The 27,979-nt window shown below is 41.4% G+C and overlaps 1 protein-coding gene across 2 annotated transcripts; it reads left to right on the top strand.

The window, feature by feature from the left end:
- Nucleotides 1-3,960: 3,960 nt before the first annotated feature.
- Nucleotides 3,961-27,979, top strand: SAMD14 (sterile alpha motif domain containing 14). 2 transcript variants are annotated; one of them, XM_063300860.1, is made up of 10 exons: nt 3,961-4,456; nt 8,747-8,798; nt 17,584-17,720; nt 19,803-20,112; nt 22,028-22,115; nt 22,287-22,361; nt 23,206-23,365; nt 24,134-24,253; nt 25,345-25,500; nt 26,946-27,979. In XM_063300860.1, the coding sequence occupies exons 2-10, from the start codon at nt 8,759-8,761 to the stop codon at nt 27,099-27,101; spliced, it is 1,242 nt and encodes a 413-aa protein (XP_063156930.1). In that variant the 5' UTR covers nt 3,961-4,456; nt 8,747-8,758; the 3' UTR covers nt 27,102-27,979. The 2 variants fall into 2 exon arrangements, with proteins under 2 accessions (XP_063156930.1, XP_063156929.1); XM_063300859.1 differs by having other exon boundaries at nt 17,563-17,720.

Here is a 27,979-nt window from a genome sequence, read left to right as displayed (position 1 = left end):
GTTCTTACTGTTGCTACTTGGTCGTTATACAGATTCTTCAGGAGGCAGACAAGATGACTTGGTATCCCCATACTGCTAAGAACTTGCCACAATTTGTTATGGTCCACACAGTCAAAGGCTTTAGAATAGTCAATAAAACAGAAATAGATGTTTTTTTGAAACTCCCTGGCTTTTTCCATTATCCAGCGGATATTGGCAATTTGGTCCCTAGTTCCTCTGCCTTTTCTAAACCCAGCTTGTACACATCTGGCAATTGCTGAAGTCTACCTTGCAGGATCTTGAGCATTACCTTACTGGCATGTGAAATGAGTGCCACTGTTCGATAGTTTGAACATTCTTTAGTGTTTCCCTTTTTTGGTATGGGGATGTAAGTTGATTTTTTCCAATCTGATGGCCATTCCTGTTTTCCAAATTTGCTGGCATATAGCATGCATTACCTTGACAGCATCATCTCGCAAGATTTTGAACAGTTCAGCTGGGATGCCGTCGTCTCCTGCTGCCTTGTTATTAGCAATGCTTCTTAAGGCCCATTCAACCTCACTCTTCAGGATGTCTGGCTCTAGCTCACTGACCACACCGTCAAAGCTATCCCCGATATTGTTATCCTTCCTATACAGATCTTCCGTATATTCTTGCCACCTTTTCTTGATCTCTTCTTCTTCTGTTAGGTCCTTGCCATCTTTGTTTTTGATCATACCCATTTTGGCCTGGAATTTACCTCCAATGTTTCTAATTTTCTGGAAGAGGTCTCTTGTCCTTCCTATTCTATTGTCCTTCTTGGTTTTCTCTTTCTTTGGGATGTATTTTGTTGCCGCCTCCTGAACAATGTTGCGAACTTCTGTCCAGAGTTCTTCCAGGACCCTATCTACTAAGTCCAGTCCCTTAAATCGATTCTTTACCTCCACTGCATATTCCTGAGGGATATTAGTGAGCTCATATCTAGCTGATCTGTGGGTCTTCCCTAATCTCTTTAGTCTGATCCTAAATTGTGCAAGAAGAAGTTCATGATCAGAACTACAGTCAGCTCCGGGTCTTGTTTTTACCGACTGTATAGATGACCGCCACCTTTGGCTGCAAAGGATGTAGTCAATCTGATTTCGGTGTTGTCCATCTGGTGAAGTCCATGTATAAAGCCATCTCTTAGGTTGTTGGAAGAGAGTGTTCGTTATGCAGAGTGAGTTGTCTTGGCAAAATTCTATCAGCCTATGTCCTGCTTCGTTTTGTTCTCGCAGGCCATGCTTACCTGTAATTCCAGGTGTCATTTGACTGCCCACCTTAGCATTCCAGTCTCCCGTGATGAAAATAACATCTCTTTTAGGCGTGTCATCCAGTAGGTGCTGCAGATCCTCATAGAACTGCTCTACTTCAGCTTCTTCAGCATCTGTGGTTGGGGCGTATATTTGGATCACTGTGATGTTAGATGGCTTGTCCTGAATTCGAATTGAGATCATCCTGTCGTTTTTTGGATTGTATCCAAGCACTGCTTTAGCCACTTTACTATTAATTATGAAGGCTACTCCATTTCTTCTGTGGTCCTCTTGTCCACAGTAGTAGATCTGGTGGTCATTTGATGTGAAGTGGCCCATTCCAGTCCATTTCAGTTCACTAATGCCCAAAATGTCTATCTTTAATCTTGACATCTCACCAATAACCACATCCAATTTGCCCTGGCTCATAGATCTTACATTCCAGGTTCCAATGGCATGTTGATCCTTAGAACATTGGATTCGCCGTTCACCACCAGCACCGTCGGCCGCTAGCCATCCTTTCGGCTTTCAGCTAGCTGCGTCATCACGTCTGGGGCCAGTTGAACTCATCCTCTGTTCCTCCCCAGTAGCATTTTGACCATCTTCTGACCTAGGGGTCTCATCTTCCGATGGTATACCGACATATCTCTGGTTGTACTGATCCATTTAGTTTTCACGGCAAGAATACTGGGGTGGGTTGCCATTACCTTCCCCAGGGATCGCATTTAGTCTGACCTCTCTGTCATGACCTTCCTGTCTTGGGTGGCCCTTCACGGTTTAGCTCATGGCATCATTGAGGTGCTCAAGCTCCAGCACCACGACAAGGTAACAATCCTTTGCTGAAGTGAAAAGAGCTTAATGCAAAAGAAAACCAGAGCTCTTTTGTTCATGTCAAAATCAATGTTACTGAGAATGTGAAGTACATTTGTGCATGTATTTATTTATTCCACACATTTATAAGACTGCCCAATCTCTATTATTATTATTATTATTTATTAAATTTATATGCTGCCTGAATCCCAGCCAGTTAAGCAATGTAGCTCTGGGTAGCGTACAACAAAAATAAACATTGATTTAAAAAATACTTACATCATTTAAAAACAACACCTCCCTTATATATAAAATGGTGAACCAAACAGGATAATTAAAGAACTAAAAGGGGACCCCACTCAGCTGGACTCAAATACCTGGGGAAAAACTGGGTCTTAACAGCTTTTCTAAAGGCAAGCAGAGTTGACACACGCTGACTACACACATCCAGAATTAAAACTATCCTTAACAATCAAATATTTGGTTTTGCAGATAACAGAACATTCTCTTAGAATATACAACCATGATTTATTCAACTAAACTTACTTTTTTTTTTTAATACTTGGTAACATGACCTATTATATATTAAACTCTTCCCCTCTGCCCAGGATGGGAGACTACATAGATCTCTGGTCCATTTTTATAAGAATAAATAGGTTGTTCATGAGAACAGGGGAGGAATTGGTAGAAACTTTGAAACATCTAGCTAATCTACATGTCATGTAAAAAAGTATATAATGGCTGCATTGGTCCAGAGTTGCTACCACAGCATTTCCTAACCTGATTCCCTCCAGATGTGTGGAAATTGAAATTCCCAGAATTCCTAGTAATCATGATGAACAGGCTGGCTGGGAATTTTGGAACTTACAGTTCTCATAATTCTGGAGACACCAAGTTGGGGAAGGCCACTGTAGAGATTGGGCCACACGTTCATTAAGGGGGTTGCTTTCCAAACCTAGTGGATATCAAGTGGATATCAAGCTAGTGGATATCAAATGCAATAGGAGAGGAAACCATGACACTCCAGATGTCCTTGAATTTCCATTAGCACTGGCCAGCCTAAAGTGAGGAATTTTGGGAGCTGCAGTTTAGCAACTTACAGAGGGTCACAAGCTCTCCATGAACATTTTGGAAATGCTAAGTGCCAATGGCTGCAGGACTTCACTAAACAGCAGCTCCAGGTCATTCTTTAGACATGTGTTGGTGAAGAATGTCCAGTACAATGTTAGGAGAGAAGACACCTTCCAAATGCTTATCCCCTCCTCATAATTTGTATAGCAGAACTGGAAATCAGGGAGCCTGTTTCAATCACACATACACTTAGATTTATTCTCTACCTGCAACTGCTGGGCATCTAACAGTGGCTGAACATGTGAACTGACTCTGAATGATGCGTTTGTGCAGAGTCTCGGTGATATTCAATGTCTGATGACCATTCATAAGGGAAAGTTGTCACTTGATGATGTAATCATCAGGTGATGAACAGCCACGGTGGAAACTAGCTGTGAATCCCCAGTTCATGACATATAACAAACAGTGACACTGTGAGATTCTGTGAAGAAGAAAATAAACTCACATCAGTAGTCAAGCAAATCCTGCTTTTTTGCAAAAATCTCACCTGACAAATAATTCTGCAGAGCTCGAAAGCTTGCAAATGCCTCTGTGCCCCTTTGTTCGTCCTAGTCAAGACTTTGCCTTTCTGGGATCGGCCAAGAATTGAGGCTGGTGTGCAGATTTTTGCAGCGTCCTTCTGCCACTTATCCCACCCCCTCCTCCCCGCCCCTTCTACATCCATCCCAAGCTTTTGCTCATTACCCTTTCTGGCTGCCTGGAGGGACGCCTGGCATCATCAGATCAGACCAGGCCTCCTGGGAACGTAGAAAAGCCAGGCAGGCAGGCAGGCAGGCAGGCCAGCCGGCCAAGCCAAAAGCTTCAAGGCTCTCAGAAAAGCCACACTGCGCTTGTGTCTTCTTCCTTCTTCAGTCTCCCAGCTAAGCTGCTTGCAGCTTTCAATTAATCTCCGCCTCCAATTCCCTGGGACTATCCTAGCCCTAGTTTGGCTATTTCAGAGGTTGATTGGTTTTCTTTTTTGCTTTTCTTTTTGCTTTTGATTGTTTTTTCCCCCTTTTTAAATGAGCACCGCAAAGCTGCAAGCTCCACCTCCACAGAAGAAAACAGCCCGGATCTGGATGTTTTCCTCCTCTCCTCTCCTGCTTTGCTTTCCTTTTGCTTGAGGTTTTTGATTTTGGATGCAGACATTGCAGGAACACAATAAGGTATAGCAAGCAGAACTGCTGGGAGGACTCAGAGAAACGATGGGGAGGACAGAGAAAGACTCTGAAATTACAGGCGTGAGATCCATAGATCTCTAGGTTTTCGAGGATGTCTTGGTGCCTCAGGTAAGCCACACTTCGGTGTCCCCCACCCTTCCCTCTTGTGTTTGTATGTTAGTTTCAGTGCTACAGTGAATTTCAGACACTTTTGTACCTGAGAGAAGGCCTGAGGATAAGGAGGAGGAGGAAAATATCACCAATGAATTACATTCAGGCCTTTAGCTTCAAAGGTGGTGTTTCTTCCAGTCAACACTAAACTATTCCAGTCCTCCTCCTGTTTTGGTTTTCTTGTCTTGAAGCTGAGCTGTTGACTTGTGGTTTATTCTGTTGTTGTGTTAATGTTGTGGTAATGGTTTCTTCCACCCCCTTGTTTCTTTCTGATCTCACCTGGAAAGGCGAGTTGTAGAGATTCCTAGAAGTCTGATAGGAAAAGAGAAGGAAATGATCTACTGTAGGAGGTTTCAAAGCAAATCAACCAAAGGATAAAATCAGAATTCGCCTCTTATTATGAGGTACAGGTGAAGTAGGGAACAGACAGGTACTTTGCTACACTTGAAAGTCCCACCCTTTACAGATTGGTGAGTTATAAATTGGTATTTTACCTGTAATCCTTACTGTAAACTATCTGGCAATTCTTAGTAACCCTGTTATATTTGTTACCTTGTGGAAAATAAACCCCCTGCTGAAATGCAGATAATATTGTGAACAAGGATGACTTACTTCTCTGTGGCACAGATAGTCTCACTTTTCTTTCTCTGCTCAGCTTTAATGGCCTGCCTTCGACTGCAGAGGTTGTACTGTATTCTTGGGGGCTTAATCAGCAGGAAAGCCTGCAAAACTCAATGGAGTGCTTTCCCACCCCTAGTAAACATGCCTAGTTTTGCATTGTTACTTCTTGAAGTTCCAGCTGTGTTTCCAAACCACAGGTTGTGGGTAGAATTCCATCTCTTCCTCTATTCTACTGCCTTTCATCAATGTGGTGCAGTGACTGCAGTGCTCCATGTGGATTGGGCTGAGAGGGAGAATCTGGTTTTGGATGTGTGGCCTTCAGACATTTGCTTCTTCCTCTCCATCTGCTCTGCAAGGCTGTTGTGAGTTCAGTAGCAGAAAGGCTCCACAGAAACTGAGCTGTTTCTTGGGCAACAGCTTGCATCCTTTTGCAAAGAAGACCTGGATTAGGCTAATGGGTTTGATGCTGTCATACAAGAGGGAGGGTGAAGTGGCTTAAAGCTAGGCCTTGTGTGTGCTCCTGGCCTATTTCTCTCTCCTCTGGCATGCTTTCTAAAGGATAGACTCTGCCACCATTTCCTTTTACTGCATTTTCTTCTCCCTTCTCTAGAGATACCTTTCTGAATTTCCTCTCTATTTTTCTACAAATGTTCCCAAAGCACTTCTTCCCTTTTTGCCTTTTCTTCATGCTTCTCTCCCCTTCTAGTGATGCCAGATACCTGGGAATTTTGAAAGCACTGAGGGCAGGATAGTATCAGAAATTCTAGACTCCCACAGAAGAAACCAGGCCATCCTGTTCCAGTCATATGCTGAAATGCACTTTGGTGGATACATCTGGTAGCAAGAGTGCCTGGAAGGAGCCCCAGTTGTGTAGGAGACAATAAAAGACCATTTCCAGAAACAGAGCAATATTCCATGCACATATATCCCACTTGTCCCAATTACGTGTATTTGCCAATGTTCCATAGGAAAGCTTTCTTTGCATAGAAAGTTGTTCTACAACATCTCTCTCTCTCTCTCTCCCTCTTTCTCCCTCTCTCTCTCTCTCTCTCTCTCACACACACACACACACACACACACACAGAGTTATGGACATTTGGATGAAAATATTGGCATCTGCAGTAAACATTAATATGAGTACATTTTTTACAAGGAAGCAAGTACTTATAGGAGAGTCAATGTCCTATATCCAGATCAATTCTGAGATGGTCCATAAGGTCCAAAAGTAATTCCTGTTTGCAAGGATGTACTTGGGAATGCCAGATAGAGTTCAGCCTTTTCCTTTCCTGGTTCTGACAAAGCCAGTGAGGCTTCTTGGGTGCCTTTGTTTTTCTATGGCAGTGTCCCTTTTCCTGTTGGCCTGTTTCCCACCTTCTTCCAAAGCCTCTCCCCCACCCCACCTCTTGCCCTCTCTCTCCTGCCCAGGAGATTCCACCTCATCTCATTTCCCTAATAGGCAGGCCTCAGCAGTGGCTGACATGCAGCCCAGACATATGGGATTCCCTCCTCCTCCTTTCTCCTCCATATTCATTTGATCTCTAGCTTTCCCATCAGGCCAAGGAAACACACAGAGCTTTTGTGTCAGACAGAGGGGTGGGGTTAGATATGGAAAATTGGCCAGAGGGGTGGACTAGCTGTTGACTGTTCTCTGGTGGAGAGGCCTATCAAGACATAGTGTCATGCGAGTACTAAATGCACATACAGAATGCATTCCCCCCACCCCTCCAAGAAAGGGAACAGTGAGAGCTCCCCCAGCTTTAAGACTGGCATATTCCAGTCTTCTTTATTAATAATTTCCAGTCCTGTTTGCCTTCCTTTCCCCTCCACTCCCCAGTCCCCATAGAGGCAGCATATGAGGGTGGGATGGGGGTGGGGGGAGAAATGTGGGGTTGACTTGTTTAGATGCCTAAATCAAGGGTTTTTCAGAATGTCTGGAGGGCTTTTTGATTTTTGTATTGTTTAATTCTGGGCTTCCTGGTTTCCCTTTGGCTTTTTACCCCACATTGCTGTTGATTTTGTCCTCTCCAGGTTCACTTACAAGCTGATTTAGTAACAGTTCCTCGTTGTTGCATTTTATGTTTTCAATATGCCTGTAGCCCACAAAGACTTCTGTGGAACCTGTCCTGTGGAAGTGTTTTCTCTTTGTTTCTAAGTTTTGGTTCAGTGCTAGAAGTTTTCAGGGAACTTAAACAAACAAACAAACAACCCTTTTTATTTTGATCTTTTCCCAGTCGCTAAGTTCCCCCGCTTTTAATTTTGTTTAAGGATTTGTTTGGTTTTCTTTTTTTAATGTTGTAATGCCACTTTGTTATAAATAATGTAGGGATTTTTTTACAATAGAAACTGTGGGATACAAATATTCTAAAATAAGTAACTCTGGGTTATTTGGATAGCCTGTTCAAAAGTGTAATAAATAAAGCACATAATATAGATTCTTACACACACTCACATACACAAATTAATCCTGCAAAAATGATCATAAAGGATTCCTAAGTACTCACACACTTTTAAAAACTGTTTACAACAAAGTTTAGTGGAAAATCATACCACTTGAGCAGGTGGGGGTTGATGGTAAAGTTCAGCAGGTGTGCAGAAAAAAAATGTATTTAAGGCCACGAACAGCATTTAGACTATAGGTTACCCACCCTTGCTGTATTTGAAGTTTACTTTTATTTAAACAGCTAGTTTAAAGAAAAAAATCCCTAAAAATGGAGAACAGCCTGTTGCAATTGCCTGCCAATGATCAGCCCTGGGCTCAACCTTTGCCTTTGATGGGAGAACTATTGGTAGCTATTATTTCTCACATTTATGTCCTTCTGTGTCCTCTTTTTGGGGGCATATGAGGCCACCATTCACCCCAGAGATGGAGTCTTTACAGCCCCGGGGTCTGATACATGCCTATTTTTTAAAAAACATTTTGGCTGGAAATGGTACCCATATCCTCACACATGTGACCACTTTGTAGGATTATCATCAGTCTGTCCACTGTGGCCACAGACAAGTGAAATGCATCTATTGCAACTCCCAAAGGGCCATACCCCCAATATACGGCATCACTCTCAGCCACCCCCTAACAATTTTTTTTAAAAAAAATCTGGGTAAAATTTTAACATGCATCTTCAACCAAATAACCAGATCCCTCTGTCCCTAGTCTGTTCCCTGCTCCAGGGCTGTTCCTCTCTGACTTTCTGCCCTTGTCTGTAAGGGGCTATGCGAAGGCATACAGAAAGACAGTCTGGCAAATAAATAAATAGTGTTATAACTGTGATTTGTTTATTTATTTGGGGGCGGAAAATGCCCCATTTTTCAACATTAAGAAACAAATTTGATTCAAAGACGTAGGAGAAGTAATCATTAGCACAGCACTACAAGAGTTGGCCTATTATGCCAGATAAGCAGAATTGCTGATAAGGCCCCAGCTGCTCTTTATGCTGGTACTGATGTCTAAGAAAGTGTTACTGGAGGTGCAGGTTTAAACAAAGCAGGGTTTTGATCTGGTGTCCTGAGGTTGGGGCAGATCTGCTCACTTTTTACTCTCTTTCTCCATATCCTTGAGTGTATTGAAAAACCCAACTATGGTTTTCGCTTATTCCCTCTTTCTCTCTGTGTGTGTTGATCCCTTCACAGATTTACTTCATTATGTCTTCCTCCAAGCTCCAAGATGCAGATGAAGTGTTTGGTAAGTACTGTACATGTTCCCTTCCTCATCCCATCCATAGTCCATCCAGTGACTGCTTCCTAAGCCGAAATATATGAATGCAGCTGAGATCCTTATTGCAGACAGTAGTCTGATATCAAGGCTGGAAAGCAAAAGACATGCAGGAAGTGACTCCAGACCCACATAATTTCATATGGACTCCTTTCCCAACCTCCATTCCCAGATGTGCAGGAGCATAGGTCTCGGGGGTGGGGGGGAAGGACAAGGTGGAGCAAACCACAAAGCATCTGTGATTATGTCTTCATGCAAATGCGAGATCTGCATCCTGTAATTTTTTCAGACAACAGGATGCAAGTGTGCAGGGGCAGCATTTGCACAATGACATCATAAAGTGCATGCTGTTATTTCAGCACTGTTGCAGTTTGCTGAAGCTGGCATTGGCTGTGAGTTGGTGTGGTGGGGAAAATCACAGCAAATGTTTTGCATATGCTCAGAGATATTCTCACCATAGAACCACTTCATACAGTCAGTATAAAGCTTGATCCAAGTTCAGACTGGCAACCCTTTTTCTTGCAGGAGAGGCTCATGATGAAATACAAAGAGGTCTTTACAGGTAGTCTTCATTTAGTGACCACAATTGGGACCAGCAGCATGGTTATTAAGTGAAGTAGTCACTAAGTGAAACTGCAACAGTGCTAATGGTCTTACTTCAGCTTTCCTTTGCTTTACAGACCTGCGAAGGTCGTAAATGTGAGAATTGGTTGTCAAGTTACTTTTTCATCACTGTTGTAACTTTGAACAGTTGCTAAACAAGGCAGTTGCTAAACAAAGACTACCTGCATTTGGAGGAGGCTTCAGCTGAACCTCATCTTTAAGGCAAAGCAGCACCTCTTCATTGAGGTGGAACAACTATGCCACTTCCTCACTAGCCATGACTTCTGCCCTTGCTTGGGGCAGGGCAGAAGCTCCTGTAGCAAAGAGAATGGTGGATTGGCCCATATCATGCCCCACTCTTTGATGAGATGAAGCTGTCTCTCTGAGAGCCAAAGTGCCTCAGTGAGGCTAATCACAAACAATTCACAAACCCCTACTGATGAACCCTATATAGCTAAGAAGCCTTCACTGGCTTCATATCAATATAAGAAGCTGCATTTCACTAACCCAGCTTATAGACCTAGCCTAATGTTGTCCATTCTGACTGGCAGAGGTTCAACTCTGTGGAAGCCTTGCAACAAGAGTTTCTGAAGACCGAATTTGGGCAGAGTGTCATGATGAGAGGTCATTGGGCTAAATTTTCATTAGAATAGCCCCCCCCCCTTTTTTTTCAGGCCATGCTGTTTGATGTGGCTTAGGGCTATGATATTTGGCATGCATAAATCAAGATGGAACATATAATGCTCCTTCCTACTATTTTTCCCACAACCACCACTATCAGATGGGTTGGGCCAAGAGCGATTGACTGGCCCAAAGTCACCCAGCCAGCTTTCATGCCTAAGGGAGGACTAGAAGTTACAGACTCCCAGTTCCTAGTTTAGTACCTTAACCAGTACAACAAAGTGGCTCTCGTTTTTGTGGCTTAGAGATGGTATCCTTAATGTAGCTAGTGATGCCTCTCTGCATGAATCCAGGGTCATTCACACCATCCATAAGATCAGATATGGATATCTATTCTGTCTTATTTTTTAAAGCACCCAGTAGCTTGGAACCAATGTTTTAATTTTCCATCATCTGAGTTCCTTAGCTACTTGGTTAGGAGTTCTGGGAGTTGTAATCTCAACACATTAGATGGCATCTTGGCAAAGGCAGCTGTAGAATGATTTGTATCAAAAATGTGGGAAATCTGCTTCTGGTAACCCAGTATTCATTCAGAATGCTCTACTAACCAATACTGGCAGTGTGCATCAAGGGAGGAGGAAACATGCAAGAGGGAAGGTTAACAAGATACTCCTCAGACTTGGAGCTGGCTCTGCCTGAGATGGTTTCTTCCATTACATTCCTCCTCCAATGAGCTTCATGCTTATTGAACTTCAAATGCTTATTGAACTTCAAAACAACTATGTACTCCTACTACTGAGATTTGGTCACTCTAATATCATTTCCCTGTTCCAGACCACAGATGGTTCCTGGGCTATGTGTTCTCCCAGGAATCCTTGTTGGGCCAAGTTTCTCATGAAGCAGCTTCTGTTACAAAATCCATGCGCTTTAGCTCCCTACAGAATTACTGAACCTTTCCCCAAGCAACTGTGCATTCTCAAAACTGTGCATGAGCATCAATTAAACATCACAGAGCCATACAGCCCTCTCAATGTGGCCAATTATCTCCATGCTCAACTTAGGAGACAGCTGGAAGGAAAAGAAACCAACTAGTACATTTTGATACTGTTGACATGACCTTCTGTGCTGCCTGCTAGGCATTTTCCATTTCTACACTTTTCAGTTCAGCAGCCTAGAGTTTGAGGGCAGATGCAGAGAGATTGTATTGGATTTTGGAGAGTTCTTTTTAGCTTGTGACAGTCTGTGCCTGGAAATATGGCACCTAAAAACATACATATGTAAGAGCTGGTCTTAAGATGGGTGGCTATACAAATGTTTTAAATGAATAAATAAATAAATATTCTCTCCTAGGAGAAGGGAAACATGCATATTTCCAAACAGATATTTTTAAATTAAAATTTCCTAAAGTATATTAAAATAAAAATTTCAGAAATTCACAAACTAGTGTTAACATTCTGGAGGAGAAAAGAGGGTGGATCAGTTTAAACAGATAGGGCCACTGAAGTTGGTCAAAACTTTAAAAATATCTAGAATTAAAATAACTAATGGGTTTTTAGATAATTTCTGATAATTGGTTTAAAGGTCTTCTAAATTGGATCTACTATTTAATAAATACATCTTGATCAAAATTAATATACTGTAATTTGTGTTGAATTACAAAACCTTGTGATTTTCATTCAAAACTGCAGTTGGTCACTAGGATTCAATTAACTCTCCATCTCTGTGAGGCTTTTGCATCATAACTGAAAGACTTGATGCCATGTTTCAAAGATGTGCTTACAGTACTAAATTAAGCAGAGAATGGGGGACGGTCATATCTGATTTTTTTTTAATAATCAGTTACAGTAATACCATTAAGTCAGCTCCAAGGGCCTGACTTAATTTCAAATCTTCAATTATTTGTTCTGTTTTCTCTTTGGAGAATGGTTCATTGAGACTCATCCTGTGAGTTTCTGGTATAGGAGTGATTTCAGGAACCATCTATCATTTATTCTGGTGATCTAAACAGAATAGAAATCATCTATTCTGTTTAGATCACCATGTTAGGAAGAGTATAATTAAGCATAAAATTGTACTTATTCTTTCACAACCCCCCCTCCCCAATTTATATGCAATGTATTCTTAACTCTTCAGGGTTACAGGGATTGTGTTGAGCCTGCATTTATTAAGGCTAAGTGGGCCTCCAACTTGACCACTGAACTTTGTTGACATGATCTCAGGGCCTCATAGGGGGGTGCCAGGGGTTGTATACACCCTATAGTTGTCTAGCCTGCTTTACACTATTAGAACTGTCACTGTTTTCCCTAAGCACTGCCAGTAACAATTTATTACATGCCTTCAAGAATGAATTTAATTTAAAATGCTGGGCCCTTGGAATATGCTTCTAGTAGACCTATTTTATTTTTTCTGAGAATTGCATGCTGCTTCAGTCCTACAGTGCTAAGCAGCTGACACAGTCCTGTACAATTCTATATAAAAAGAAGAAACTATAACAAAACAAAAAAATCACACCAAAGTATAGTCAACACATCTAGAAATATTCATTACCCCAACATTCAAGTAAAGCACCAACCTCTCACTAGTCAAAAAAAATATTCTCATAATTAAAACATTCCTCCCTTCAGTCTCTGAAAGCTCTACAGAAAACCCAAGGTTTCAACCACTTTTTAAAATATTTTAGGCTGGATGGGGCCAACTTTACTTCCTGGGTCAAGTTATATCAAAATAGGGAACCCATAAGAAAGAATGTTCACTTTCTGTCCACCTCCTGTCATATTTCCCAAACAGTGGGAATTCTTAGCATGCCATCTCTGCTAGCAGATGCTGGGCAGACAGATTCTACCTGGTCTTGCAGATACCCAAGTCCCAAGCCATGTAGGACTGGAATGATGATAACAGCACCTTGAATTGCATATGGATGCAAACTGGCAACTGTGGGAGGACAGACTGCCTGAGCAGATTAAAAGCACCTGTGCTCCTTCCTCCCCCTCCCCTGTTGGCTCTGCCCCACTGTCAGGATGACCCAGATGCCAATCAAACCACAGCTGCCAATCAAACAGCAGCGTTTGGCAGGAGGCAAGAAGGAGGGAAGACAAGATGGCTGCCTGGGAGCATTGCCACCACAGGCCATGTGAGGAAGAGGCTGAATAAACAGGGCCAAAGTGCAAGAGTCAAATAAAGAAGGAAACTGTCCCAATGAGAAGAGGCAACAGAAAGAAGGCAGCAGCTGAGCAAACAGGAGAGATGCATTTATTTCCTTCCTTCAGACTGGCATGAAGTAAAAGTTCTTCAAGCCATTTCCCTCAAATGGAGCAAAGATTCAGAAGAAGAGGAGAAGAATCAAGAAGACCAGCCAGGAACAAACAAGGAGAAAAGGTGAAGAAAAAGTAAAGACTTTGACAAGAAATAGAAAGCAGAAACTAAAACAGAGCTTATAGAAAATAGTTAAAATAAAAAATAGTTTGATTATTAAAATTAATTTCTACAATAGTTGTAGGCATTTATAATTTACCATTCTTTTTTCTTTTATTTCTAAGTTTTCCTTGTGTAAAAGAAAAGTCTTTTCCCCCATCTCCTCCCCCACCCCCCACTGATGGGAGATATAAAACCCAACCAACTCCCAAGTTTTCACTGCTTTATGGGAGATCTGGTTATTGGTGGTTTGAAAAAAGAATCCACAACAGCAACCAATTCAGCTCCTGCAACAGAAGTGTTAACATTACTATAATACATCTCACAAGTTGAAACTTCCAGATGGGTTTCAAGAACAGCCCAATGGAAGCTGAGCTACAGAGGTCCAACCATGAGATGATGAAACAATGAGAGACCATTGCTAATGTTTCCTGCTCCTGGAAAGGCTGCAACCAGTGCACCAACTGAAGCTGGGTGAGGGCTGTCCTGGCCATGGCATCCACCTGTTCTTCCACATGAATCATGAGTCTACAAGCACCCCCAGGTTTCGAGCTTGTTCTGTCATGGGGAGCACAACTCCATTCAGAACCAAAGCTGGACTTGTCTGGGAGTCAGCCAGCTTTAGAATCAACGACAACTCTATCTTGCAGAGATTAACTTGAGCTTGTTTTTCTCCATTTAGACCCTAACAACATCCATGTACTGAGTCAAGACTTCCTCTGCATCTCCTGTTCAGCCCAAGATGGATATACATAACTGGGTGCCATCAACATATTGATGATACCCCATCCAGTGGTGGTAGATGACTACTCTAGCAACTTCATGTAAATGTTGAAACTTGGTTTATCAAATAATTCTGAAGTCTTTTGATTGTTTCAGAATCTTTTACCAGGATTAGGTTTGACAGCTTAACTTCTATTTTGCCTACTTTCCATCTTTGTCTCCTTTGAGATTTACACATTATCCTATCTATAGATTAATCAAAATGAGAGAGAGAGACAGTCCTCATGAGAGTTCTTCTGGTTTTGTCAATGTGTTCTTGCTGTCACTGCGCTGTCTTTCAGGAAGTGGGTATGAGATCCTACACAACACTGAAGACTCCTTCCTTCACCCTCCCATTATTGGCTCGATGTTACTTTTTTAATTGTACTTATATTTTTATTTCTATTTTTTACTAACCTGAAAACTTCCTTGAAAGATGGTGGGCTGTTAATCTAATCCTTTAATTAATGATACTAAGAATTCGTAAGCAAAGCTGAGTTTTTATTTAGCCTAGTAAGCAAGTCAGGTTTGCTTTTTCTGAGTCCATGTGATGTATTCACACTCAGACAAGAATATCACAGTTTCACTCTGTATAAATCACACAAACCAAATAAAGCTTGACTCCGCTTTTTCCCCTGCTTAGACTAAACCTCAGTTATGGCAAATGAGTTACACACCCGCAAGTTAGGATGCTGGCTCTAACTACCCCTGCCATATTGATGGCCTGGGCATTTTTTCTTTGTGTTCATGATGGTAGATTGAGAAGATCTGGTTGCAATAGGAGGGAAATAGGGGCAGGCCATTGACTTACGTCATTTGACAGGGCATGGAAAATCTGTTCCTTGATTCTGGATGAATGAGATAAAGATACAAGCAAATTTTCCAATCCCAGTCAAAGCAATGCCCACGTTAAGTTTATTCATATACACCCATTGCATGGGATGGCAGTATTTTAGAATTTTCCAGTTTATGAGGAATTCTCAGCATCGATTCAGTCTTCTCACATCTGAAACTGATGGAGCAAGAGTTCTGTGGCAGAGAACATCCATAAAGACCAAATGTCACCTTTTCCAAACCTCAGCGGGCTTATATCTATCTCTCATGCTCACTGCTGTCATGCCTTCCAATATTAAGGTTCCTCATTTTTTTATTCTGTGTGCTCTGTTAAATAGTGACTGACTCAACACTCAAAAGACAATCAGCTGTACATAGGACTATATATGCACACACAGAGAAATATGCCTATGCATATGATGGAGTTTTTAAAGGTTAATAAAAGAACTCCAAGCAGCTAACAACAATCTTGCAAAGTAGAAGTGTGAACCAAAAAGAAACTTGCACATTAAGCTTAATTACATTCAGAAAATAAATTCAGTCTTCACACAGTAGTTAGATGAAGAGAGAAGAAAAAAGGTAGCTTACATTTATTCAGTAGATCTGGATACAAGTAGATTCACAGTGCAACATGTTTATCCTATCTGACAGTATCTAGGTTACTTGATTATCAATGCATGGAGCAAAATAGTATGTGGGGAAAATGCTCTTGACATGGTGGGCATGTACTGCAAATGGTGCAGTTGTGCCTCTGCATGTGGGAGAGAATTTGAATATTTAAAAGCTCAAGCTGTGTGTGTATGAAAGGAGGGGGGAGAGATGTATAATTATATTACTAATCTGTGAATTGGATTGTATCCATGAAAGGAGCTCCCCACAAATAGGTGTACAGTGTAATGTATCTGTCACTCTTCTTATTTGCTAGAAAAGCCACTTGGGAGGACATGATGACTGATAACAGAGCAGCAGGTGGAAGGTGTTTATTTCCTCAACCAAAATACTCAATAAAGAATAAACAGAAGTATTTATCTAAGGAAAGATTTAGGATACAATCCATCACTTGCCTACTGGGAGTAGGCCCCACTGAACTTTGTGGAACTATACAATATCCAATATAAAATATGCATTTAGCACAAGTGAATGCATACTGATGAGAGGATTATGCCACCACCAATGTAGTGTATATCAAAATCAGTTTTCATCCAATTGGCAGTGAAGGTCAACATTAAACAAGACTGGTTATGCAGCAATACATCCTGGATAGCATCTGAAATATGACTTCCTCAGAATTAGTAAGTGTGGCATTATGTGCATTTAATTTCTCAAAAAAGGGACATTTCAAGATAGAGTAGTCCTTGATTGTACACCTTCTTCCGTCTCTTTGGAATTAAAATTCAATGTCTATGTAGATATATAACATAGCTCTCCAGATCTTGTAGAACTGTACGTCTTGGCAGCTCCAGCCAGTGTGGGCAATGGAAAGGAATGCCGGGACATTAATTCAGCAACATCTGAAGGATTACAGGTCCTCCACCTCTGACCTACTTCCTCTTCTATGTTGGAATAAAGATGGTGTATCAACATCATTCCCATATGACTTAAATGGTGGGACAAAGCAGGCTGAAAGTTGTGGCACATTTAAGTAGCACATCCAACCCCAGATTCTAAATTTCTGATTTAAGTGTAATCCTATTAACTCTGTCCTTCATCTGATGTCTTTTGATTCAAAAAGTTAGTTTTTGCAGTGGAAATCCAGCGTACTACTCTAAGGTGGAGACTGGCCTTTGGCCTGAGCAACATCATACCTATATCCTCATTTGAGCAATGTTGCACACTGAACTCACAAAGGAGGCTACAAATAAAGCAACATGACAATTTCTATCAGGACATGACTGGAAATGAGAGATGTAACCAAAGTCAGTGGCACCATATAGTGAATCACGAGCATGATATCACCCACAATAGGAGGGTGATATTTGCCATAACATGAGCATGCTTGAGGGAGAGCAAGTGGGAATTGTGGAGGAAATGATCTTGTTGATGCAATTGCTCAATGGTCAAGGATCTCCGTGCAGCCAGAGGCTGCAATAATGCATCAGTCCTACAAGAAGCCTGTTTACTGTGACATGCCATCTCCAGCTTCCTATCAGATATTTGTAAAAGGGGATGCTGAATGTCAGTGTGTTCCTCTCTTCTCTGAACACTCTCTCTGTGTCTCCCTCCCCTTTTAACCCCTTCATTCCACCGCCGCCTTCTTTGTGCCTCTCCTGGGGGGGTTTCATTTAAACTGCCCTCCTCCTCTCCACCTTTTCCTTCTCCTGGCTGCATTCGCCCTGTACACTGTCTTGACACTCGCTCCTTATCCGTCCCTCCTTCCCTCCCTCTGCCTTTTCTTTATGACCCCTCCATTTCTCCCATTCTCTCCAATGCTCTTTCTTGCCTGCCCTCTTTCTGCCCCCTGCCCCGTTCTGCTCCCCTTCCCGTTTCTCTCTTTCACTCCCAGATTTTAATGATGTGATTCCAGAGACCCAGAGGCTGGACAGTAGCTTACAGAAGGCCCGTGCCCAACTCTCAGCCAAGGGCAAGCGACAGCGCCCCTCTCGGTCCCGCTTGAGAGACAGCATCAGCTCTGCAGAAGGGGATGATATCCTGGAGAAGAAGGTCGGTGCCCAGACACTCCTCACTCCCATTGCTTAAGAACTACTGATGCAGCCAGTTATGACTTTCTGTGCACTTCACACCAAGCTATAATGTGGCTTGTTTGGCTTCAGCTTAGCATGTTGAGCAAATCTAGCCATTGCAGTTGGCAAACTGTTAATTATAACTTAGTGCAGTGTGTGATCATGGCCACTGTGGCTTGTTCAACAAGCTGCAGTTAAAGCAAGCCATGATTCAGTGCAGTGTGAAATCAGGCACCCCTGGAACAGTTGTGTCTTGTATTCTGTCTACACCAGAAGTTCTCACACCTTTGTAAAAAATGGGCACATTTGGAATTTTAAAACAAGTTGTAGTGTCCTTCCTTCCTTCCTTCCTTCCTTCCTTCCTTCCTTCCTTCCTTCTTTCCTTCCTTCCTTCCTTCCTTCCTCTTTCTGCTGTTAAAACTTTAACAATAATACAGCATATACAGCTATAGATATAGATATAAATATAGATATAGATATATATTCATTTTCTCTTTTAAAAGGTACATCAGCTGTACTGTTTTATTTTTATTTTTAGTCTTATTATGATCCTTTTATTTAAAATAAAGACGTGTTTTCAAAAAATGATATAATCCATGAATGAACAGATAATTACTGAGTTTATACAATTATTACTCTATAGAACATTAGTAAAAGATACCAAGCAGAGTGTACTAAATTGCTTTTATGGTTTAAAAAAGAAATGTAAATTTTTGAACTTAATGCCAAAATCTCCACTATATTGTTGTTTATCAGTGTTAAAAAAAGAAGATAGGTGTGTCATTTTACAATGATGTCATAACATGTGTCACAATTTTGAGATTGTTGTGGCTCATTATGGGCACTACTGGATGCATAGGTGGTATTTGGACAATCTCTGAACAGCAGTGTTTCTCAACCTTGGCAACTTTAAGATGTGTGGACTTCAACTCCCAGAATTCCCCAGTCAGCATGCTATTACTCACTCTGGCCATCCATCCAGTAGTCTTCAAACTGGGAGGTTTTCCAAGTGGTGCACTATGAGAGAGCCATAGTGGCTAGCTTTATAGATGTCACAGCCATCCCACTGTTTCTCACTTTGAGGTACCTTTCCAAAAAGCTATATCCTATGTTAGAAAAAATAGAAAGCGCAGCAAAGAAAAAAATAGAAAGAAAAATAGAAAAGAAAGAAAAAACAAGAATATAGTAAAGAAAAAGGAAAGAAATATACAATGAAATGACTTCCCCCTTCATCACAACAAGTATAAACAATTTTAGTAACTTATCACCTTCTCATACAGTTTATAGGTTTAAGTAATTGTTTCCTTTGCCCAATTAAAGGGCCAGCTCAGAAGTAAGTTTTGCTGAGTTCAGTAGAGATTGCACTCAGGATATAGACAGACTTTTTTTGCCTCGGTATCCATTCATTTTGTACATCTCTCTCAATATCCATGTGAATGTTATCCAGAATAGCCTAGCACTTAGAGCATGCTGGCTCTTGTTCAAGAAAATGGACTGCTGTGCTTTCTGCCAAAAACAATGAGGTATATGATGAGACAATAATGATCAATATATAAAGGGAATAAGGAAGGAAAAAATAACAGCAGTGGAAAGCAAGGGCTGACCCAGTTGGATTTCCACTACAGTTGCCAGCTGGTTAAGAACATAATGATCACCTAATCTATCTGAACAAATAATCCAGCCTGGGATATGACAGTGTCTTGCATTACTATCTCTTCTGCCACATGGAGAGTTACAGTATGTCATTAAAATATGTTACCAGTTGCCAATTCTCTAATGAAAACAACTCAGATGGATGTGCTGGGACTATGTTCCCAGGATTTCCAAAGACTGGGGAATTCTGGGGACTGTAGTCTAACATAACTACAGTGCACTAGTTTGGGAGAAGCTAGTAAAATGTGTTCACTAGAAATGTACTTCTCAGATGAACTGGAAGCTTAATGTTTCTTTCTATGCTTTTCTGAAGGGCATCCTCTCCCCTGGGTATGCCTAGATGAGATTTGCTGGGATGCCTCTGAGATGAGATGAACCCATGCAACCTGCTCTCTGCTTTCCTTTCCAGGTGGGCGAAGGTTGTGGAAGCCCAATCTATCACCTGAGATCCCCTCTTCATGACTCCCTCCATGCTTCATCATCTCTCCCCAGTTCCTCGGTCTTCACTCGGACCGTTGAGTTTTCCTTTGATGCCTCAGCAGTACAGAGGTCCCTGGAACAGGAAGAGGGTCCCTCATCTCCTCTCATCCGTTACCGACCCCTGACCAATACCCCATCCCAGGAGGGCTTAGGGGGCACCCCCACCAGCTCCTCACCCAAGTCCTGTCCCAGCTCAGACAGCTCACCTATCTACGCACGCAGAGAGAGGCATAGTGAAGGTAACAGCTGGCTTAAGGTGTTTGGAGTCAGGGGAGGGATGGAAGCAAGACTCATCAATGGGGGAGGGGTGCAACTGTGAAAATTCTGATAGGAAAATTCTCCTCTCAGACTGATTTGATGCAAAGAATATTTGGGATTTTGAGTTTTTATCCAGTCTGTTCCAGTGGTTCTTGCCTGGATGTGAAAGAGAAGTAGCTGTTGAAATGTCCTCCTTAGTGTTGTTATTAGAAGGTAGTTGCTCTTATTTCCATATGGTTACTCAACTTCCTGATAATGCTGAGAGGGCCTCATTCATCTCCCTCAAAAACACTATTGAGGAAGCTCTAGCATCAGTTAAAATGTTGTTTTAAAAATAAAAATTTCTGGAAATCTCCTCTCCAAACAGGGAAATTCAAAAAATGCTGGCCTCCCTTGTGGTTATGATACAATTCTATCATTTTATGAAATAGACCATAGGTATGCCATTTGCGGCCTACATTCAAGTGCAGCCACCCTGAATCTTTCCACAAGATGCTGAAGATGGGCCTTTTCTGTTGGTGCCTGGAAAATATATTTTGATTGATTATTGCCTTATTTGTTAAAATTATCTTTCTGGATTTTATTGCATGATTTTGTCTTAACAGTAAACTGGTGGCGGCTGATGTTTTATTATGGCTATATACAAATATAGTTAGTAAATAAATAAATAACACATGGACTTTTGACACATGGTGTTCTATTTGTGGCTCCAGAGCCCCAACTGGATCGAGTAATTGTTGCTATGTAGATTTTAAGGGCAAAGTAAATGCCCTAAACCTTGTATAAAAATAGTGAATTCCTCCAATTAGGTCCATTCTTTTCACTAGGGCAAAATCTTCTCCAAATTGAAAAAAAAGGACAAATATTTGACCTTGCCCAATTTGATATTGTCTAAATATTACTGGCTAGACACCCTGGGATTCTTGGAGCTACCCCCAAATAATTTTTTAAACTGTTACATTTCACTCTTTAAAGCCTTTCTCCCACACTTTTATTTTGATGTAGCCTCCCACTAAGAAAGTTTAGATGGTTTGCAACTCTAATTTTTTGTTATATTTTTATTTATTTATTCCATTTATATAATGCCCTCTAACGAGGATGAGGATGGTATCAAATCAATCAATCAGTCAAGCAATCAGCACTTCCCTTGAGTGGCCCCATTAAGGACCAAATGGGGTGTGGCAATTACAGAAAGTCCAAATGTGAATGGAGCTTTACAGCTAGAGGAGAGGAAGAGAGAGTTTTCTCAATGGTCATTTGAACAGCTGTGTCTTTCATCAACTTTGAAGCTGGGTACACATATTGTGTAAAGTCATAAAAGTGCTATGGCTTACAGTTTTGCATGAACAAAGTCATTGTTACTAGTAAATCATAGTTGATGGCTCAGCACAATATGGTTAATTGTGGCTTATTCAAGAAATCATGAGTATACAAACTTTGGTTTGGTACATTGTGTGAATCCAATCTGAATCAGCCTGTGTGTGTGTGTGTGTCTGTGTATTTCTGCTGTAGTAAAGGGTCATGCAGCACTGAGTTTTTTAACATTTGCAAGACAAGAACAAACACTTGACTTGAGTTCATTCCCATAGCTCCTGTTAGGTCTTCATATAGGTAGAATATTTTTGTTCATGAACATCTCACAGGGCTTCTTTCTGAGCTTTAAATTCATTCAGAACTTAGACCCAGAACCAGTTTAGATTCCAGATTCAGAGCAGCACAATAGGAGACATAGTAATCAAAAGATGTAGCCCCTAAGCACATACAAAACACCTTTTCTTTACAGAATCCCTTGGAACGGAAGGCAGACTTTCAATGTCAGCTAGTTGTACATTAGGATTTGGCCCAATGACTTCTAATTTCTGAAATAAGCCACAGACTCCCATGCCTCTCTTCCAGATGACAGCAGGGATGCAAGTCCTCCAGAGCTGGAAAGCCCCACAATTGGGCTTGACAAGAAAACAAGACGGAAGTTTTTGGATTTGGGGTGAGTCCTAGAAGGTGGGCTTGGTAAGAAGAAGAATGTATATGGCCTGAATACCTAATTCATTTTCTTGGAGTTTCCTGTATGTTAATTTCTGCTCCTGTCACTGCTAGGCATCACAGGACTACACAGATACTTCTGTGTGCTTGTAATTATGTTGACTCTCTCTTGCAGGGTCACCCTCAGGAGGGCATCTTCTGGGAAAAGCAGAAAAGAGAAAGGGGGCAACCGTCTCTCTATAGGCAATAGGTAAGTGGTTAGGATTTCCCAAAGCTCCTCTCAGTTAAATTCTTGTAGAACCCTGAAAATAATCTGGAAGACACAGACGCCCATCAAGGAACTATGCTGGCTACCAAAAAGGTATTCCTTAGGGGTAGAGATGTGCTTCTTTGACCACTTTAACAAGGCAGTTTCCCCATGCAGAATTTTTCCTCTGGCTTTTGTCCATTAAAAATCTGTAGAACAATTGATGACTGTGATTAGGCTTGCACTTTATTTGGAGTGTGACAGGTGGACAATCTCCTCCAATCACAATGACTAAAAATTGATAGCAGATTTGTTAATATTAGGGTGATGAGCTGCCCTCTACTAATTTCAAAATCTCGGTAAAGGCATCATCTTGCCACTTTTGAGAGCCAGCTCTGTCTACCTCTTATCATGGCTTAACCGCCTTGAAGTCTCACAATAAGGGATGTGTAAAATTTACCATTCCAGGGACAGAATATTCCAGGTTTTCTTCCAAACAATGCCGATCTAGAAATTCTGGAGGTGAACTGGTAGTTTTTCAGAAGAAAATCTTCTGGGGTGGGAAAAAATATTGTGATGCAGTCCTCACATTATTTTTCTAAAATGATCAGTTCCCAGATTTACTTCTGGAAAATATAGCAGACTCTTGAACAGTTGGATCAGTATGATCTGGAAGAAACATGGAACATTCTGACTTTCCCCAGAACATTCCATCTCTGGAATGGTACATTTTGCACATTCCAGCTCACAACTCCACTCAAGGAATGATGCATGTTAAAATTCCTTTTCATCTCAGAAAAAAAACTTACTGAGGCCCTTTTCCTTGTTACCTGTCTGACTTGTGCAGGGAGTTGATGGAGGGTTCCAGCCGTTCCTCGGGATCGCCCTACATCCCTTTCTCCTGGTTTACAGACAGCGGGAAAGGCTCAGCCTCTTCAGGCAGCACAGCTTCTCCTACCTCTTCCCCCAAGAACGAGGCCTTCAGCCGCAAGAAATCTGCCTCCCAGGTTTCAAAGCCACATGTTATGGGGAGAGCTGGAACCTCACAGGGCACTATCTGCCAGACTAAGCTAAAATGGGGTTGGATAAGTCCAGCATGTTGTGGGAACCAAGGCATTGCCTTAGCATATTGTGAGAATCAGGGCTTCATATTAAGCCATGGTATATTTTACTTCTTGGGGCCCATTATGTCATGTGAACGCAGCAACTGTGTTTTGTTTACCCGGGGTTAATATATTACTGTATGTGAATCCTGCCTTAGAGCTAATGCACTCAAGCTGTGCAATGGCAGTACTGGATGGGAACAGGGAATGAAGAAATGGGCCTTTCATTTAAAATGTTTTGAAACCATTGCTTTTTAAACAAAAAGTGATTAGACAGGGATACATATGGCAACTCTCTGCTTTTGGCTTTAAGAGAAGTCTTCCTCCAACACTAAAAACTGAAGGGTTGACTTGGATAGTGTTCCCAGAAGTACAAAATTTCAAGAGGTGTGTTTGCTTTTCTTGACAATTTTGTCATCCACATCCTCTTGCTGTGTTTAAGAAGTTACACACTACTCTTAGCTTCTCTAATTCTTTTAGTTTTCCTCTTTTATCTTCTTCTACCTTTTGTATTTTTATAATGGTTTTTTACAGCTTTGTTATTGGTAAGCCACTCAGAGTCACTTTTATAGTGAGATGGGTGGTGTATAAATTTTATACATTATATAAATATTATATAAAATATTAATATATACCATAATATATATATATATATTTCTGCTTCTTTGACAGGAGTCCACCCTAAGTGATGACTCCACCCCGCCCAGCAGCAGTCCTAAGACCTTGAGCATGGTCCTGCCAGAGACCAAGTGCTCCTATCCTTACCATACACTGTCACAATCATCAGATGAGGTAAGTCCCCTGGTGCTCAAACCCTGCAGAATAACGCCGCAATTTTTCTTTTGCACATCTACCTTTATGCTTCATACCTTTATTTTTATAGTACATTCTTTTCTGAGCACTGAATTCATCCAGCCCTGACTCAGCTATTCAAGCTGCTGTCCCAGTTGAAGCAAGTGAATCAATAATAATATAATACTACATGCAACATAAATATCTGGATGTTTTCTCCTTTTTAATATCACTTGGGTTTTAAGAAGTTACAGGTAGCCCTCATTATTTAATTAGGCTTCATTCCCGTATAAACTGCAGTAACAAAACTGTTAATGATGGGGAGCTGAATCTATAGGAATTGGGTTATAGTCCATGGTTATCCTCTCCATCCTACAGGAAGAGTTTGTTTATTTATTTAATTTTATTTATTTTTCAGATGTCTATCACCACCTATCCCTCCTGAAAAGGGGACTCTGGGCGGTTTACAATAAGATCGCAATTAAAATTATCCAACTGATATAACTAATGTGATTATAACCTGTGTGATGTTAAAAAAGGAACAGACCTTTAGCCATTGCAGTCACTCAGTGATGAAGGATGCACTCTGCAAATAGTAATATTATGTTCTAGACCCAGCAATGTCTGCTGCAACTGAGAGAGGAAGAGGAGCAAATGCAGGGACATTACACAAATAATCTAACCTTAAGAAATGTATGCGAAGCATGTACAGAATCCCATTCATCATTTTGCACATGCAAAATGTAACATGAATGAAAGGCAAAATTGTGGATACACAAATACCTTTTTGCATGTATTGAGGTCTGGGGTTTTATTGATTCTGGATATCTGAAACTCTTGATAGTGAGGACCACCTGAATGATCAGCACAGTAGCTGCTATGATTACAGTATCAACAACAAAAGTAACATCATTTCTACCACGTTCATCCATTAAAACTTCTTGAAGTGGTGTAGACATTGGCATCCCTAGAGGGGCTGGGGGGACAAGTGATGAACCACATGTCATGATGCAAAATACATGAATTATTGGCAAGATTAGATTCCATCTTTTTTTTCTCGCCCTTTCCTCCCCCGACAATCTTCCCTGAAGTTTCTGGATGAGCCTCTGAGTGCCGCTTCAATGTGGAGCAGCCAGAAAGTAGGCCAGTGGCTGGAGAGTTTGAACCTAGAACAGTACATGGCAGAATTTGCTGCTCAAGATGTGGATGGACAACAATTGCTGCTCCTTGATGGAGCCAAACTGAAGGTAATGGAGATGATTCTATCTATACTTTTGCTTTGAAAATGGCTATTTGAGAGAGAGATTCATCAGCTTATGGAGATTGCAGATTAGATGCTGTTTAGTGAAAAAGGCCCCCTGGCCTATATTTTTGGTCCTACCAGTACAAATTTAGTACTGATGGAACAAGTCGTGCTCTAGTAGAAAAAGTTCAATATGTAAGCACAAAACCTTAAATGTAAGCATTTCTACTAGCAAGTGCTTCAGTCACTTATCTCCAAAAGGATTCCAAGTTGACAAACTTTTAGAAAAACATCTGGAGCATTTAAGCATCTTCAGTCACATTTGGAAGGCAAGGAATCATAGGAATACAGCATTGTATGCCAGATCAGACTCTTTTTGCATCTAGCCTAGGATTGTCTATTTCATCAATGGATATTTAAGTTTCCCTCCAAACTCATCATTTTAGGCCAGACTTCCTTATATCTTCCAGCTATACTGGGGCAGCTCCAATTATTCTGAGCCAGGCTGGACATCAGGTTGAGAAAGGTGGTTTTGTGTGAAGGTACAAAGGATTGAACATATGACAGCGTGTTCTACTACTGAGTTATAGTCCAGACAACATTGTCCAGGCAAGGGGAGTACATGTTCACACTTTCAGTCATAGCAAAGAATCAGTAGTTGGCTACCTTGGAAATAAAGCTTGACTCCACCAACTCGGTGTCAAGGTAATGCATGAATACTAAAATGCAAAGAATCACATGGCCCTAAAGGAAGTATGGTTACTCATCTTCCAGGAAATAAGAAGGAAGTTGGGGAGAGAGAGAGAATGGCTGGCTTCATACACCACAATAAGCCAGAGTGGTTTGTATTCCTTTTGACTTAGCATCATGTATATGTGCATATTTGATGGGTATATGATCTTATCTGCTTATTGTGTACCAAGGAAGTGCTTCCTCTGTAGGCTTGTCTTGCAGTCACTCAGGATTAAGCCTTTTATATGGCTCCTCTGGTTCTTGGGAAGGCAATCCATGCTGAGTTGAGGAACCTAATGTTTGTTTTTTAAAAGAATTTGAAAACACATCTCTTTGGACAATAAAATCATTGGCAATTTTGATTCATTAAAAAAAATTATTGGCTTTAGCTTCTTGTTTGGTTTTATGGTTTTATCTTTTTATAGTAAACCATGGAGATACCTCAGTAGTTGGCAGGATATGAAGACTTATAAAATTATATATCAAGTGAGCCATTGTGGCTTATTCAAGAGAGCAAAGGATCCAAAGTATCAATAGTAAATGAGTGTGAAAGATGCAGTCTTCCAAATCAAAGGCAGGCAATCCTTTTGCTGCTGAGGTATGAATTATTTTTTCATCAGTAACCACAGCAGCTCAAGGGATCACAAGAATATGCACTGGGTTGCCTATGCATGTCTTGATTTTACAGCTGTATCCTTCCTTCCTCCCTCTCCACAGGCACTTGGTGTCAGCAACTCTCATGATCGGTCTCTTTTAAAGAGAAAGCTGAAGGAGCTGAATGCAGCTGTCGAGAAGGAGAAGAAAGCCCAGGAAAAGATGGAGAAGCAGAAAGAAAAACAGAAAAAGAAAGAGCAGGAACAGAGGAAGAGTTAAGCAAAGAGGGGAAGGGGGGAATTACTGTTTCCCAGCATAGGCGTAGACCCATTTCCCCCTATTTCTATGGAACATCTCTGGAATGAAGGGGATGGACATCAGCTTCCAGGAAAAGGGGAGGGCAAGACGCAGGCACAGTCCTACCAAAAGTTACGGGCTTGGGTGGGATGTAGGGTAAACCTGAACTTGCTCTGGGACTAGATAGTGGTGACACCAGCAGCAGGAGCTAGGCACACCACTGATGGTGGACTGGCCACAAGTGACAGAGAAGACCAAGTTGCTACAAAGGGTGTCTCCTCTACTGTGCCAGGACAATCCAACTGCACTTTCAGGGGGCTAGCAAGACTCCCTCTGCCAGTGGTGCAACTTGGAGGTGGGTGATGATGCTGTCTCCCCAGCCCCTGCCCTGTGAATATCTTCAGATGACACTGCTGAATATCCCTATAGATCTTATTCCTCTACACAAAATTGCTCACCTCAGAGGCTTTGATGGGTTCACACCCTATGTCATTTAGGTGTCCCATCACACCCTCCTGCCATTACCAGGGGAACACAGCTGCCTTGCAAAACACAGATGAGAGATACACAGACGTGCATGCACACACATACACAGACACTCCCAAAATACAGCAAGGTTGAGACAACTGCATAACAGTTTCTTTTAGACTCCCTTCTACCTCTCTCCCACAAGGTTTCTGGATCAGGAGTAAGCGGTCTTTGCCCATTCTTTGCATCTGCCTATAGAATGGCATTGCTGGGAGTGGGCAGGTAGGTTGCTCACAGCTTAAGTAAGAGAAGAAATGGGGGAGGAGGAGCTTTAGATGCCTGGCAATATACAGCAAAGAACCACAGTGGAATAAAAGAAATCTTGCATTGTC

Source organism: Candoia aspera, chromosome 4 (assembly GCF_035149785.1).
Source record: "Candoia aspera isolate rCanAsp1 chromosome 4, rCanAsp1.hap2, whole genome shotgun sequence".
Lineage (NCBI taxonomy): Eukaryota > Metazoa > Chordata > Lepidosauria > Squamata > Boidae > Candoia > Candoia aspera.
This window is presented reverse-complemented; position numbering and strand designations above follow the sequence as displayed.